General features: G+C 44.2%; 1 protein-coding gene across 1 annotated transcript; it reads right to left on the bottom strand.

Annotated features, from left to right (window-relative positions):
- Positions 1–1116: 1116 nt before the first annotated feature.
- On the bottom strand, positions 1117–3769 carry BTG1 (BTG anti-proliferation factor 1). The gene is made up of 2 exons (XM_086471071.1): positions 3608–3769; positions 1117–2404 (listed from the first exon to the last, which is right to left on the bottom strand). The coding sequence occupies exons 1-2, from the start codon at positions 3753–3755 to the stop codon at positions 2040–2042; spliced, it is 513 nt and encodes a 170-aa protein (XP_086327197.1). The 5' UTR covers positions 3756–3769; the 3' UTR covers positions 1117–2039.
- Positions 3770–16889: the final 13120 nt, after the last annotated feature.

Below are 16889 nucleotides of genomic sequence, written 5' to 3'. Positions count from 1 at the left end.
TTTCAAAAAAAACAGCAGGAAAGAAACTGATAAAAAAAGCAAGACAGTTCAGTCATATGTTCTGCTTATCTATAATCAGTCATATTACAGATCAGAAGGCCAAGATATGAACTGAAGATAACAACTCATTACTATCACCACACTGTAAACGCTCACAGTTGAGCGGAAGCTGCCACAATGTATGGCAAGTCTGAAGCTCAGTTCTATCCACAGCTAGCAAGTTCAGTGGGCAAGTAACGATCATTTTCTTTTCCTTCAGAACAACAGCAGTTCTCGTAACTGAAGTGACCAAGTTGGGTAGGCCTTTTATTACACAGAACAAAGTACACTGGAGATAAGGAACAGAAAGTTCTTGAGCTTTACTCCAGCACTTTAACAAGTGTAAATAAAGGGGTAAGGAATTTCTCTCAGGTGTAACCACTGTGCTGTATACAAATGACATTAGTGTGGTGCTTAAGTGAATCACATCTCCACATCATTCATTAACTTTGAATACACATATATGGGGTTCTCACTTTGCCTCAACCAACCTTTTAAGTTTGGGAAAAAAGATCTACATACCTTTTGTTGAATCCCATCTTAATGATTTCTAAAGTGAAAGTCTTGCATCTGAAGAAAGCAAAAGGCGAGCAACCTTTCTGTAGAGTGGTTAACCTGCTCTTAAGCCTAAGGGACACTTGTCCCAGAAACTCTTAGTGAGCAGGGAATCCATCAGGGAAGAACTGAGAACTTGTAAGCAAGTAGGTCAAAATGGACATTTAGGTTTGCTATATCCTTCATCAGGAAGCCAAGTAAACTTTAATCCTCTGGATTTATTCAAGTCATCTTTGATGGATGTTATTTCTGTACCTTTTCCTCATATCCTTGAATTATTTGCCCTGGAGTTATTTCCACATTGACTGATTTTAAAAGGTTTAAAGTGACATGTACATCATTGTGTTTCCCTAAACTGCCCAAGCATTTATATATGAGATCTTCATTAATCCACGTCTGTACCAAATGCTCCCTAGCATCAGGGTGCCATTGATGTTCTTAAGCCTTTATAGTACCTATTTCATCTCTACTGTGAGACAAAAATAGTTTAACTGATCCTATGTAATCACGACAAGAGATTAATTAAAATGCCAAGATAGGAAACAATTTATTATAGAGAGAAGAAAAATTTCTCATCCAAAATATAGAAATCTGTACAACTTTGCCACAATCAATATACATGAACTGTACAAATTTACACCAGTTCATAATTTACCAAATAAAAGATGACTAACAAAGTTCACAAAATAGATGGTGGTTTGTGGAAAAGACTTTTACCCAATTAAGAACAAGGAAATTACAAACCAGACCTCCACTTTCTAAAAATAAGAAGTTTACTCAGTCTTAGAAAACTACAAGCTAGCAAATGTACAGATAGCTGGCTGGTGCTAACACCACAGTTCAGACAGTGTCTTTATATGGTCTTTTTAAAGCCTGTTGCCATGGCAGATTCTGATCACTTGCTACTTTTGAGGCCAATGTAAGGATCTGACCATTTCCCCAGGTCATACTTACTAGTTTATCTTATGTACATTTATACATATTTGTAAGTGCTAGGTAAAAGTCTGAAAAATAAAATTTCCAGTACTATGGTGTTCATAACAATAAGTCTTGTTACTGAGCTGCCAAAAATGCTAACAATTAATAAGTGTAATAGTGCAAATTTACTCTGCAAGGCCTACTGCAGAGAATCACTTTATAAATACAGATTCGGGTTGAAAATTGGTGTAGAAATTAAGTAAGATGTCTTGGAGAAACTGACCCTTCCTAGATCTTCTTCACTTCCTAGCAAGTTGCAAACATTTTGACTCACAGGCTATTAAATCACTGAAAGGTACTGTCCAAACTATGGCACTGTCACTTTAAAGTATACCACTCTAACGTGTGCCAGATCTTCACAGCTGTGACATGGTTTAAATTCCATAATCCATCCCCAGAGGTGCCCACCCAAAGTAAAAACCAAATTTATCCATCCATTTTAAGGTGATCCATCCACAGACTATATCTTAACCTGATACAGTCATCATATTGTAGCTTTTGGAAGGGCTAGTTCTGCCCAAGAGAAGTTCCTCCTTACAGCTTATTCTGCTGTCTACCATTTGCATGTTGGTGTTATTTTGGCTACCTCCTGCTGGTGCAGCTTCATACAGCACACAGATTGAGCCATCCTCTCCAATACGATAGGACACTTCATACGGGTCAACCCATAGAGTGAGTTCGCTCGGAAGAAGCTGGAACAGTTCCTGACTGCTCAATCCAATCCGCTGTGCTGCCTGTCCAATGAGAGGATCCATTTTATGGTTGATCCGGATACATCGGTAACCTGATCCCTTGCATGGCTTTTCTGGGAACCAGTGGTGTTTATAATGTTCTATAAAATAAAAAAAAAAAGAGATTATCCTCCTTAATTCTGTATTCAAAAATACGTACAGTGATCATTGTTCTCTTGCAAGTTTCACATATCAAGATGCTGAAAAGCTTACTATTTTAGCATCAAGTGACCTGAAAAATCATTATAGCCTTTATTTTTGCTGATGATTTACCAAAGTGCAGTGCCGCTTGGGAAGTACTCATGGACAAAGTTACTGTTTCAAGCTACCATATACAGAGAACAATGTCTGCCATCTGAAAGGAGTTAAATGCAACTTGCTGGCATTTATCGAAACCAACATAAAAATACAGAAGGGATTACACACATAGCAGAAAAAACTCAAGGGCTTCAAAACTCCACAAACGAAGAAGGAAAAAAAAGCACCTTTCCAGCACCCTCTTGAGATCACACCCATGCTTAGTGCCTCACATTCTAAGAACACCCAAAAATAACTAGGGAAGGAGCTGGGCAGCATTTACCGACTGACTCAAGCCGTATTTCACCACTGCTCTTCCCAGCCTGTTTTCCATGGCAAGATACCAATGACTTCACTTACCTTTGAGTTTTATCCCACCCAAAACCCTGTCGGTCAGAGGCTACTTGTAGCTACTATCAAGCACACTGGGACTCAGGCTCGGGATTGCAACACCCACAGGGCAGCGAAGAAACCCTCGGTATTTGATCCTAACCGGTGTTGTCGGGTGGCTAAGAGATGTTTCCAGAAAAAAAGGGAACTGAGACTCATCGTCCACCGCTGAATTTTACTTGACCAAATTAAAAAAAAACAAACCCAAACCCCACTTCGGAGCATTTTTCCTTCTGGAAACCGGGCGGTTCGAGCCCTTGGAGCGGAGCCCGAGTCCAGGCTGCTCCCAACGCTTTGTCTACAGAGCCAAAGGGGGGGGCTCCCTGCGCGACGCCCGAGCCCCCTTTGTTTACAGCCCGCTCCCGCCGCCCCCACCCGCCGGGGGCCGCCTCGGCTCGGCGAGTGCCCGGAATGGGCGAGCCACGGCGGCGGAGCCTCACTCGCCCCCCGCACCGGCTTCAGCCCCTCGGAGGAGCCGCTCTTCCCCTTCCCCCGTCTCCGGCCGTCCGCATCGCTCCGGGCTGGCGGCCCCGCGGCGGCGGGGGTGGGGAGGGGGCAGCGCGGCTCCCCAGCCGGAGCGGGGGGAGCGGCTCCCGCCGCGCCCGCGCCGCCCTCACCTGCCAGCAGCTCCTGCAGGCTCTGGCTGAAGGTCTGCAGCTGCCGCTCGTTCATCAGCCCCTTGGTCCGCAAGAACTTGGAGATGAAGCCCACGGCCGCGGCGATCTCGCGTATCATGCTGGCCCGGGTGTACAGGGCGGGATGCATGGAGGCGGCGGCGGGCGGCAGCCAGCTCTCCGGGGCGGCCGGCGCTGGGGCGGGACGGGCCGGGGCGCGGGATGAGCGGCGCGGAGCGGGACGGGACGGGCGCGGGGGGACACGGGCGGCGCGGCTCTAACTCGGAGAAGAGCGGGCGGCGGAGCCCAGATCACATCCCGGGGGCGGCAGCCTCCGCCTCCTCTTCCTGCGGCAGGGGGGGGCCGGCGGCAGCAGCGGCGGCCGCGGCAGCGCACCCCGCATCTCCTGCTGCGAGGGGCGAAGGGAGCTGCCCGCCGACCGCCGCCTCTTATAGCCCTCGGCGGGCGGAAGCGGCGTCAGGGCGCCGGGGGCGCGCCGCCGCCAATCGACCGATCGCACCATTGTGACGGCAGGCAGCGGGGCGGGGCCGGCGAACGGGGGGGTGACGTAATCGGTTGTAAACAAATAGGGCCGGGGCGCGCGGAGCTGCGCGGGTGCAGGTGTCTTTTGCCTGCGCGAGCGGGGGGCGCGCGCTTGCGCCGTGGGGGCGGGGGCGGTGTGTAGGCACCGGAGGCGTAGAAGGGAGGGGGGAGGGCGCCCCTACGGGCCCCGTGTACGGCAGGGCTGGCGTGCGCGGCGCGGAGCTGACCCGCGGGAAGGCCTGCCGGTCTGCCTGCCTGCCTGCCTGCGCGCCTGCCTGCGCGGGGGGCGTAAGCGGGTCAGGCTGCCGCGTTTGGTGGCGGCCGTGCGCTGTATCTGGGGAGAGCAGAGCCACGTCAGCGACGGGGGCGAGGAAGCGAGAGCGCGCAGACGGGGGCAGTTCCTCCTCCGCGCTCTCGGTGCGCTGGGCCCCGCGGTGTGGCTGTGCGCGGGGGAGCGTTCCCCCGTGCCCCCCCCCCCCCCCCCGGTGTAAGGCCAGCCGCAGCAGGGGGGCGCGGGGGGCGCTGTTTACGTAGCCCCATGGGCACCGGAGGTGACGTGGCTTCTCCCCGTTTGCCTCCCTCGGGAGCCGCAGGGGTGCCCCGGTGGGAGCGCTCCGGCATTCGGCCGTCCTGAGGCTGGATTCGTCCTCGCGTTCGTTTGCCGTGGCCTGAGGACGGCGTTGACGTCGGGGCCTGCGGGTAGGGCCCCTCCGCGCAGGGCGGCAGCTCGGCCCTGGGCAGCCGCTGGGCGGGGGCCGCAGGCAAAGCGGAGGGCGCGCTGATCGGTGGGGACGTGACTTCTCGCAGGCCAGTGGCCAGACCGCAGCCCAGGCTCTTTGAGGACACCCCAGTACAACTTTTAGCCTTCCACGTGCCTCCTGCGCGCTGCCCAACGGCTTGTTCTCCCTTGGGGCTGCACAATTGGCCCAGCTTCTCTGTCGAAGGGGGAAGATCCCGGGTGGACAGGAGGACTGATGTATGTTACTCAGCTAGCGATGGCCGAGAAGAGTGTCAGGCCTCAAGTTTCCCAATGCCATGTGTCTGCCTCTTTGGAGAACCAAAGGGGAGATGAAAGAAGCAGCAGAAGTCCTTTTTTGGTGGGTTTTTTTTTTTGGTTAAATCCATAAAGTGTAGTTTCTTTGATAGAAAACTTATTCTTCCCCTAGGGTATATGCCCTGCCCCTGTGCGAAGCTGCAAATGAATACAGCCTGGTATTTACATGTACAGTTCTTCCTGTCAAAGATCAGAATTCAGGCTATTAAAGGCACAATAATAACACACAATTAAAACCTAAGATTTCTTTTTCAGTAACAATAATTCAGTAATGAAATATATAAAAATACACGTGTGAAATAATTTACATGAAAGATGAAAGTACACAGTTTTTGCTTGCCTGATGTTAGAGGCTTACCTGAATAGTGCTTTTGGTCTTTTTCTCTGCACTCAGGATCTATTCCATCTTAAGACTCTCAGCCTCAAGGGGCTCTCTCTTTTACTCTCTATATACAAGGGACCTCTGCAAAACATCTTCAAAAGATAATTCAAAGAGCTTAAACTCAGCTTTACTACATACTAGAAATGTTGGTGTGGGTTTTAGAGCCCAGTCTCATCTATTTTCCCCCCACTAACCTCTGAATTTGACATTGGTGATCCTGAGCTGTCCCTGTGTCCTGGAAGAAGGGAGGGAGGAGCTGCCAACCTGGCCCCTCCTCTTGCTGCTCCGTGGGTGCCAGCCGTCCTTTCTTCCCAGTGTTTCTGCAGCGTATGTGAGGTATATCCAGAGCTGCCATTTCTGCACTGTTCATAGGCTAGAATTTGCTATTTTCCTTCAAACCTTGAAGCAGCAGATGCTTCTCTCCCCCTTCACAACAGGGTCTATCATCCTACTGGAAAATGTCACTTCTCTTGTGCAAAATTGGCATTATTCTCAGAGCATCACAATTACACCAAAATAACTACTGGAAATACTTCAACAACAACAACAACAAGAGAGTAGAATGTTTTCCACTTTTGCTTGGACCTAAGCTTTATCTGGGCCAGTTTTTCATCTCTCCTACTTAGTTCTAGCCAGAATCGAATGCTTAGAAGGAGTTTTAGGAACTCCCAAGTAGGTAAGTGGTCTTATGCAGTAGCACCCCAAAGCATGAGGTTTAAAAAGCTCTCCTCAGGTTGCTACAGCAGTAACTGTTATGGACAGCAGAGCTGTTCAGTTCAGATTTGAATCATTCCCCATTAATTGTACTTTTCAGAACTTAAATGTGGCAGCATGCGCTTCATGATGCTCTTTCAGGGAGGGGAAGAATTTTAATTTTTTTTTTTTTTAAAAAAAGCTTGCTGGAGCGTCAAAGGGTTTCCCTCAAATCTCCTGCAAAGTCAATAAGTTCAGAGCGCTTTAGCAATCAAGATAGTTTTGATAGTTCCTATTGCTTCCAAAGAGTTAGCGCGTGTATAAAGGGGGTCTTGCCTATGGAAAGGGTAAATGGCTGTGCATAGAGGTCCAGTTTACTGTTGAGGAATGGTCTGCTTCGGTGTTCTTACTATGCAGCCAGCAAGCAGTTCAAGTGTTACTTCAAGGCCAAGGCTCTGCAAGATGCCTGCCAACAGGACCTCATCCCTCGCTGTGGGAGGGAACAAAGTAACAGGAGCTGCTGATGCAAAGAACTGTCTCGTTATCCCAGTTTAGGCAAGTCTGCCTCCATCTCTTGCTGTGGTGGGATAGCAAAGGAGCTGCTGCCAGTTCCTGCCTGTGAAATGCTCCCAAAGATCCTCATCTTTAAAGTAAGCAGGTTCTTAGTGGTGATGAAGACTTTGGCATACAGCTCACGAGATCAGCGAAAGTCAACTTTCCTTGATAGGACTTCAGTAGAAAACATCAGAGAAACTGCCCGTACCTTACCCTGTTGCTGGTTTGTATCTTAGCTTCCTGCCAGTATGCCAGCATGCTTCACTGATCTACTGTGTTGCTCTGAACTTCTTCAGCACCTGTACATTTTGGGATATTTGAAGTGGTTCTTACTTTCTCTGGCCAGGTCCCAGCTGTCTACTCCTGCCTCTGCAGCTGCAGACACAGAGGAGGCAGTTTGCCTGGTCAATAGTGCAAGTTACTCACTGATACCTCAACGGCAGGGTGCTGGAAAAGATAAACGTAAACACTTAATTCGGCACAATTATTCAGCCCATCTGATATTTTAAATGAAGTAGGGGCCCTAGGGAGAGAAAATAAAGAAAAAGAGTATGTGATCATGTAATTAAAGACTGGATCATAATGAATATGCACAGAAGAGTTGAATTAAGGTTGTACTGGCAGCTCAGCTTCTGATATTTCCTAACTTTTAAGCAATACAATGCAACCTTTACAACATTTCTTTCATGTTGTTTTGGCAGGAACTGTTTCTCGCCATTGGTTTGGAGAGAGCCTAGCACTTTGTGAGTTCTGTCATAATGGAAATAAGTAATAGAAATACAACTACTTTTATCTGTGCCACACACACACACATACACACCCTGCAACTATTGCAACATGCTCTTTTCCCAGCTTTTTCTGAAGGAAGCTACTGAGTGTTCTTTATGGTAAGTGGGAAGATTGAAGAGTTCAAAGGAGAAGAATTAGGATTATTTGATTTTTAAAAAATTTGTTCTGGTCCTAGAGTCTGAATTAATATATGTATGTTTATTAAAATAAATACACTATGTGTACAGCATGGATTACTTTTTTTTCCTGTTTGGGAAATTAATCCTGACGATAAGGAAATGCAAGGAAGTGTGAAGGTGTTCTAGGCGTTTGTGCAGTATCTTGTTAAAGCCTTTCAGTGTAGAAAAGCGTTAGGTCTGTTCTCTTCCTATTCCAGTCAGTTCTAGCTATGGTTTTGCACTCTTTGGCATTGACCTAATAAAGAAGTAACAGCTGAGAAATAATTTGTTTCCAAAAAGTTGTGTGTGTGCCTTAGATTGGCATAAGCTTTCTCTCACCTGTTAGCTGAAGACTACTGTTTGCGATACATAAAATACAACAACAATTGATTCTATGTATGGAGTTTATTTTTAAACTCTGTGTTGATGTTATTAAAATGCCACATTATTTTTGTCATTTAGTAAGCATTTGAAAGCGTACAGCAAGAGATTGCTTCTTTGGTTTTTGTTTCTGCAGAGGAAAGCTTACTGTGGGATGCATAAAACATTTATTAATGTTTTTGCTCTCTTTAGTCTTTGCTCTGAATATGTAGTTACAGCTGTAGAGACATTAAGTTGCTCTTCCAGGAGGCAGATGTAACTCAGTCCATAGCCAGCCCTGCATGGCCACGCTGATACCCACAGGACCCCATGGCCTGGTTGTGAGTTCCCGCCTTGTTCTGTAAAGTTTTCAAGCAGGCACCCCTCAAGCTACGGCAGCGATACTGGAGCCCTTCTCAGAAAGACTTTGGCCGTGCGACTTGTATTAAGATGGAGACAGAAGGAGTTAGCCCCCCTTGCTGCAAGGTGAGTACCCTTCGGTGCCTGTCAAGGGGTATCTTGGGCCTGATTTTTTTTTCCCTAAAGCCGTCCTTGCGGGCAGGCTGCCATTCAGGTTGTGCTTGCCACAAGACATGTTTGGACTTGAGCTCAGGCTCAGACCTGGGCTCAGAAATGTCTTACGGATCCAGCCCACTTGTAAAGACACTCTGCAGTGAGGCAGGGGTAAGAGCTCTTCAGCTCTGATTGTGAGCCTTTCTTCCAACCCAGCGTTACGACATTGAAAGTAACCGCAGTGTTGGTAGCAACTAGTGTTTTATGCTGAAAAAGTGTGGGGGTGAAGAAGTCAGCCGCCTATTCTTCCAAAATGGAGAAGTCCTGCTTTTGAAAGCATAAGATAGACTGATATGAGTCAGAGAAAGGGCAAAAGTGTGATTTGTGACCACACTGGGAACCCCCCCTCTCCCTTCAACGTGCGCACGCGTGCGCACACACACGCATGCACTCTGCGTTTGTAGATTGGTCTGTCAGGCAATGAATTCCTCAAACCAGTTCTCACACAGGTAGAGTCCTGTTTAAGCAAGTGGAACAAGTCCCATAAGCCAGAGTCCCGTTCTGCAGTCCAGCAACAGTCTAACAAACATCTCTGCCGCTGTGGGAAGCTTGAGAGGGGCATGGAAAGACTCAAAGAGACAAGGGGAAGCTGTCAGCATCGGTTATAACAACAGCATGTTCTGCAGAAGTAATTTCAGGAAAACCAACTCGGGACATCCTAAAATGACAAAACTCTGCTGCACTTACTCCATACGAAAAAAAGCTTGCTCTGTGGGGGAGAAGTTTGATTTCAAAGGGACCACTCACAGAGAAGATATTCCTTGTGGCATGAGCCTCAGGTGGCAGAAACCGGAATCTGGCCAGGACAGATTCAACAGAAGGCTTTTCCTATGCTATTGCTTTGATTTCAGCAAACAACATGTGACAGCATGCACATGTAGCAGAATAAAAGCAAATTCAGAAAATAGTATTCTGGTTTTGTTAGAAAGATGATTTTTTTTTTTCAGCCGGAATAGTGGCAGGTGTGGCAGCACACAGAGTGCTTGTTTTTAACAAAGCAGTCATAGTTTGGATCCAGTAACAACAAAAATTTCAGAAGACAATAGAAGCAGATTATTTGCAAGCTTGTCAATAGAGAGCTCCACACAACACAGAATTATGCATAACCATTATTACACATCCATTTTTTCATTTCTATGCACTTATGAATAAAACAAGAGAGACTAATATAGATGAGATAAACAATCAGACATTGCAATCCTGCATGGGAAAGTCATTAACAATAATATTAAAGCAAAAGGAGCTTTTAAGTGAAAAGAATGATTTAACCATTTGTTGTCATGCTCTGCAATCAAATGATGTAATCTCAGATTCTAATTTTTTACCTCTCCTGTAGTTTTTCATAGTGCAGCTGGGATGGGAGGAGTGATAAAGAGGTTTATAGTTCTCTGCTTCCCAGAGTTTTCATTTCTGGCCTGCTGTATAGCTTTAGGAAGGCCTGAAATCATTTTGGAACTCCCTTTCCATACCAGCTGTATGTGGGGTCTTGCACTGACTGGTGACCGCCCGAACAGCCTGTGTAGGTCAGCACGGAGCTGTTGGTCCCTGCCATGGTCAGGCGGAGGGAGAACCAACAGAGGTAACCTGCCGGAAGAATATCCTGACACCCACTTAGGCATTTCAGGGATTCTTCGCAATACTGCAAGTGGCTTCAAGAAGCAGGGGGAGGCCTAGCATTTAGTCACATGTTTAATCCCATATTAAGTGTTGTTCTTGAAGGGCTGGTTTCCAGGTTTGAAGGCACTAGTCCTCAAAGCAGGGTCATCACCCTCAGCAGGGGTCACAGCAATGACAAGTAGTGTCCTGAGCTCAGCCACCGAGAGTTGGTTTCTTCTAGTGTTTATGCTGGTAGTTGAGGAGGCATGAAATCAGCATCAGGGAAACAAGATTACAGCTAGAACAACCTTATCAACTACTGCCTTAGTGACCACAAAAATCGTTATGGAATATAGTGTGGCCTTCTGCATAATGTTTGTCTGCAGAATAGGCATCTAAACACATCTGAGCATATTTTTTACAAAGGTATTTCCAGAGCAAAGCTTCATGCAGTGGAGAGTCCACGAGCCTAACTATATTAGCCAAAACCCAGGAATTTTAATGATACTTTTATAACATTATTTCGTGTTAGAATTGAAACTGTGATGATCTGCAGATTTTAGGTGCACATTTCGTTAAAATAATTAAAAAATTTAAGAAACTAGTATGTCCGTCCTGCAAGTATTCATTTTTCCTTAGTATCTGCAGCTTATGTACTTTGATTTATGATGCAGTTAAAAAAAATCTAGACGAAATTTTTAAAAAACTTTAAAATATCTTAGAAAAAACCCTGTAATCTGCTTTCCAGGTATGTCATAACAATTTTTTAAGCAGCTTTATTTAAGTTTGTAATTTGGAAACTACATAGACTTTCAAATGGATGGTTCCTTTCGACCAGTTATTAAGTACTAGCTACAGACCTTCAGCAAATCTGCCTGTCCTAAAAAATACCTCAAAATAGCAAAACACGGAGACATGGTAATGGTAACAGTGGACATTTTATGCTAGGCCTGCATGGACTACAAAGGAGATCACCCACTATTCACTTACTAAGACAGAAGAAACTAAAAGAGTGACTGTAATATATAGCTAGATATACACACCTGCCTCACAGAATGATAACATCCCTCTGCCAAAGCTGGACACAATTTTTTTGGTTGTAAATCAGGTGCTTCCTGCACATGTTTCATTCAGTGCATGGTCTGGCTTTGAAGGACAAATTATTTCAGATTAGCTGCTTTTTTATTCTTTCATTGTGGTCTGTCACATCTAAATCCTCCATATCGATGGAATAAATAGACTGCTCTAAAAGCAGACACTATTTTTTTTTAAAAAAAAATTTTCCTAACCAACACTCTCCTACCACAACTTACTCTCTTTCCCATTGTCATTTGTAGTCATGACACTGCTCCTGTTACAGCTTTTTCTTCTCCTTTCAATGGCATTAACTCAGGCATTTTAATCAGTCTCAGACAGAAATTTAGCCTGTGAATTCTCAGGACAAAATTAATATGATCAGTTCTCTAGGACAGATTTGGCAGGCTGAGGGAACATCACCTTGAGAGTCTGTATATTACCTTCCTTTGAGTACTGATAGATTTTCTGGATATAGTCAGGTGTAGGAAAAAAATTAAGAAATCACAGATACATAGTTCTTACTTGGTTGTGTAGCTGTATATGTATTGCTGTTTGACTACGTTTATGTGTGAACACTTCAAACGTGCTTCTGTGAAAGTGTAGCCATTTATCCCTTTAACGGGATTGTATTGCAAGTTGCATGCCTAAAATTAATCTGTTTGGCCAGTCCCCATGCAACTCAAACTGTTTCCCCAGAAGCAATGAACAAACCTCAACACTCAGTAACTTACTTTCCTAAATTCACTCATGTGAGTAATCCTCCTGACTTTGATGAGATTATCCATATAAGTGCAAATGAACAGGATCATGATTTCAGGGCACATAACCCAAGACGTTGCATCTCAGAGCTCCCACCACATGCTTTTTCCCCTTCTAAGAAGTGTGTCATAAACCAAGGAACCTGCTTTGTCCTATATTGCCTATAAATTGCCAATTCTTTGGGAAAAAAAAGGAAAAAATATTTCCTGCTTTTTAATGGTACTATTTTTACAGAACACAAGAGCTATCTGAGTGTTAATACAGGTATCTTTTATGAGCATGCTTGATAACGCTGGAAAAGGAGGAAGAGGGGCCTAAATACAAGCAGAGGCAGTGGCCTACTTTTATCTCACCAAAAAGGAAAGAATTTTTTTCCTCCATTGTTTTTAAAGAACATCGGAAAAGGCTAACTAAAACAGAATCAAAAATCTTGACAGCAGAAACATACACTTCTATAGAATTAAGAATTAAGTTTGTTCTGATTTAGATTAACCTGATGTCTCAAACTGGCCTGCAATGACAAACAAGAAAAGCACAGCTTTTTCATTTAAAAAAAGAGATGCATAGTATTTGTGAATCTAAAAAAACACAGCCTTGTGATCTAAGTCTTTTCGTCTTCTGCTTCCAACACCACCTTCAAACAGTGACCATTTTTCCCCCCACGTTTGTCTCTGATGCATTTCCAGAGACAGAGGAACAAAAAGCTGCTTGATACCCCTCTTACAATAGAAAGGAGATGTGCCTGGCTGTGTGGGAAGAGCCGCTCGATTCTTCCATGTAGCGCTGGGTACACATGCTTCGAGCGGCATTAAGTGTTCCTGGGAGCAGGGTACAGAGTGTTCCAGCAGGATCTAACATACAGGCAAAGATAGAAAGCCATTTTCTTTGCAATTACGCAATGCATTAATACAAGATCCCGCGCTTGCAGAGGATGAACCTAGTGTTTCAGAACTTTTTCTTTCCCTTTCTTTTCCGCATCTTAATTCACTTTAAATTATTTAAGTGGACTCTGATTTTTTTCCAAACATGATTTTTTTTTTTTTAATTCACTGCTTCTTGAAGGCCTGCTTATAAAAAATTACGTAAGAGATATAGCAGTCGCATAAGGTATCCCTTAAAGATCTGCATAAAATATCTTTGCAGCACCATGGGTTTTTGTCCCCCACAACTCAGCTAGCAGTGGAGAGGGTAGAAATTAATATGAGGTAACAGGGGAGAAGGGGGAGCTAAAGCTGTGCACATCTACACTGTGGAACAAGAACATGGTGCTGTGGTACACTGTATGCAAGTGGAGCCCCACCAGCTCTCTCAGCCCTAGTCTGCTGCCACGTCATTGCAGCCGACTCAGGCCCTGAAACTGCGCTGCTTCATACCAAGAAACCAACATGTGCAAGGCCAAGGCAGGGAATGTCTGCAGCACATTCCTTTCCTCCGAGTAGACATGCCTTCATTGTTTCCACTCAGTTTTGTTACCCTGGAGCTGTAGGGTATTTCCTGCAGAGTCATCTCCTCCCACCCGCTCTGAGCTTCAGTCTCATCTACCAGGCAGCATGGTTTCTGTAGAGCCACACCAGAGCTGGTACTGCCGGCACCCAAACACTACTGTTTCACATAAAATAAAATTAAAAAAATAAACCTGACAACAACAAAAATATTTGCCATTTTTTTTCTCCCCATGAAATTCCAAATCTGTTCAAAGGTATTTCCAAGTGTGGGTGCATATCCCCTGGGTTTTCTATACTGGTATCACACTATATAGAAATTCCTGCGGATGTCCAGGAGTGATCGTAAGAGAGCTCCTTCAGTTGCTACAGTCCTAGAGGAAAAGATCTAGCCATCAGTTATACAATTTCCTACTTTGTATCAAAGGCAAATTCACTAGTCTATATAAAGATGGCTTAGTAATAGCTGATATTTCCTGAAAACTAGTCATCTTTTTTTGTTCCTAAGGTACTGGAATGTGCCATAAGAAATAGTGATTGAAACCTGGATTTTTCATGTACGTGTTTTAAATTGCTAGACTACTGCAGTGAGCTCAACACAAAACAGACAGTCTTAAGAATGATGAACCAAACCTTACTTCTCTGCTTTGTTGATTTAACCTTAATATTTTAGCCAATACCAGAAATATAACAAGGATGAACTTCAGTTGCTCGAGATTTGGAGAGAAGAGTAGTTACAGCCCTCAGACTAACACAACAGCTATGAGGGCTCAATACCTCAAGGAGCTTTGATGATGTGAAGAATGCTGCTTTTTTGGGGTGCAGATGGAAATTTCACCTTTTGCAGGCTCACGGTGCATTTGATAACTGTAGATCTCATTTAAATTTTAATCTAATAATCACAAATCACTTCTACCCTGTGCTTGCAAATACCAGAAACTTGCTTTACCTTCCCCACTCCAGCTATAAGCAGTTACATTGACCACAGAAATGCTTATGTCATCATGGAGGTTTTAGAACAAAGACAACAGCAGTTTTACTATTCCTGATAAAGGTAAACACCCTCCTTTGTGAAGAGAGAGACATAAAAGATTACCAGTAGTAAATAAATGTATGGATGGTCACATAAAAATGCAGTAGTGTTGCTCATTAACTCCAAAGATTGGAAATCAAACAGATGTTTAACAGAGGGTGGAGGAGAATTTTACATGCACTCATTTCTGAAGCAAATGAAACAAAAGCAGTGGAATATTTTTGTTTTATAACTGCTGTGAGTCCCCTCCAAATATTTTTTATAGTTATCATTACTAACTTCTTCACTGATTATGTGTCAGTCACACTAACTCCTTGAAAAGAAGGTGGCCAGCCTGTTTATCCATACCTTCTTGTTCTGGAAGCATAAGGTCAATACATTATTGTGCACTAGTGTCAGCCGTTTGATGGTGTGTACACTTCCCAAATTCAACTGGCTTTCTTCTGATGTCAGAAGGGTTTTGCCATGGACTTCTGTGGAAAGAGGATAAGATTTTACAGCATTTTTCATTGTGCTGAATGATTTAGAAACCTTTCCTTTAAAATTTAAGAAGGAATTTTCTTTCACCTGGCTTTTGACCTAGTGACTGCCATTCACACTTGTTTTTCGCAGTTTTGACTGACAAAGCATTAAAACGTTCAGAAAATGATGCGTTCCTTCTTGCCAATAGCAGAGTATGAAATCAGGCATGGTGGAAAGGCAGAGTCCAGAGGGTGCTTGTTAGGAACTGTATCTTCTCAGTAGCCCTTTAGCAGGTAGCTCTAAGTCCTAGGATGGAGAACTTTGGTTACTCCATGCACATAACAAAAGAGTTTAAAAGCTATCAAAGTTATTGGAATACTGAAGGGTGACTTCAAAGGAAGTTAGGCATATACATTATTGTAAGAGCAATTATTTTTATTTCTAGGATGGCTGAATGAACTCTTTCTCCCTTGCAAATCAAGCAACACAAACAGCAATGAATATTGTCCCTCTGCTAATTTGAATTATTTTAATCCCTCCATAAACACTAGAAGAACTAAAAACCATTTTTTAAAATTGATGCCAGAATAGTTAAAGTTTTGAAGGGCATATTTCATTATAAAACCCAAGAAATGTTAGATTTTGAAAACTGGTAGATTTCTACATGGATTACAGCACGGGTAAAGTTCAACGGCCACTTTCCTCAACAAGTCATTCGCAATTTAGATGCAAACAGAGAATTAAATTCTAAAGAAGTTTGAAAATGTTTTCAGTTAATAGACTTTAAAGTTTTACTATTAAATTGGGACCATTCTATTAACAGAAACAAAGTCCTACTCCATGAGAGGAATGAATTAATTTCTACTTTCAGTTTCATACGCACAGATAGTACTTTGGAAAGAATCAAGTATGTCCCCTGAAAAAAATAATAAAATTGTAAACATTCTTCAACTTGCCAGGACAGAAAGCAAAGACAAAGTATAACTGCAAGTAGTGAAGCATTTCAGCTTTATTTAGGTATGTCATTTGTACATTCCAGAGCTCATAAAAGGTGGGTAATTGTTTTTACCTCCACTTAGCAAAGCCTTTTATGAAAAGAAAAAAAAAAAAAGCCCTTTCCTCCTGTCAAATTTGTGCATCTCTCCTATACCCGCTCTTCTAGGCCTTAGCTCTAACTGGCTCCCCTCAGAGATGAGAGGACATTGGGCTAATGACCCCCGCCCCTGCCCCACTGCCTCTGGGAGAGCTGCAGGGGGGTTGGGTAACAGAAGCTGCATCCACAGGCATGCACGGAAGGAAAAAGCGGGACAGGAGAGTCTGTCTGTTCCCGTGTGATTTATGCCATGGAGAGCCCAAGGACCGATGGGAAAGATGGATGTCAGTCACCTCAGAATATTTTTGCTGCCTACTTGTGACAGCTACACCAGGCAGAACACTGGTGCAACGGAGGATCTGGGCTCTTAGCAGCAATCAGGTCCACCTCGCAGCTGATAATGTGACTGTCTAAATATATCAGTGATTAGGGCTACCCTGCATAGATTAAAGTCACAGCTCTGTATCTCCCATCTGAGGCACAACAGTTGGCCTGATGACAGCACAAACATGAACTCTGTGACCTGTTTTTCCAATCTGTTTTTTAGAGCATGCTTCAAATATATTGGGTCACTGTCTGTAATAGTGGATCGCAGCAAATGCGTTACCTTCTCCAAGGACGGCTTTCTTAAACTCCATAAATTGCACTAGGGTGGAGCAGGCTACATGATTAGGAGGTCATCTCTTTAATGTTTCAGATGCCTCTTAAGTGTGCCA

This window comes from Leptosomus discolor, chromosome 1 (genome assembly GCF_034619465.1).
Source record: "Leptosomus discolor isolate bLepDis1 chromosome 1, bLepDis1.hap2, whole genome shotgun sequence".
Lineage (NCBI taxonomy): Eukaryota > Metazoa > Chordata > Aves > Leptosomiformes > Leptosomidae > Leptosomus > Leptosomus discolor.
The sequence above is the reverse complement of the archived record's forward strand: the minus strand, read 5'-3'. Positions and strand labels throughout refer to the sequence as shown.

Excerpts from the sequence above, each read along its gene's own strand:
- BTG1 (XM_086471071.1), bottom strand. The coding sequence starts at position 3,755 with ATGCATCCCGCCCTGTACACCCGGGCCAGCATGATACGCGAGATCGCC. Across the intron at positions 2,405-3,607 it reads CCTGCAGGAGCTGCTGGCAG|AACATTATAAACACCACTGG; the intron begins GTGAGGGCGGCG and ends TTTATTTTATAG.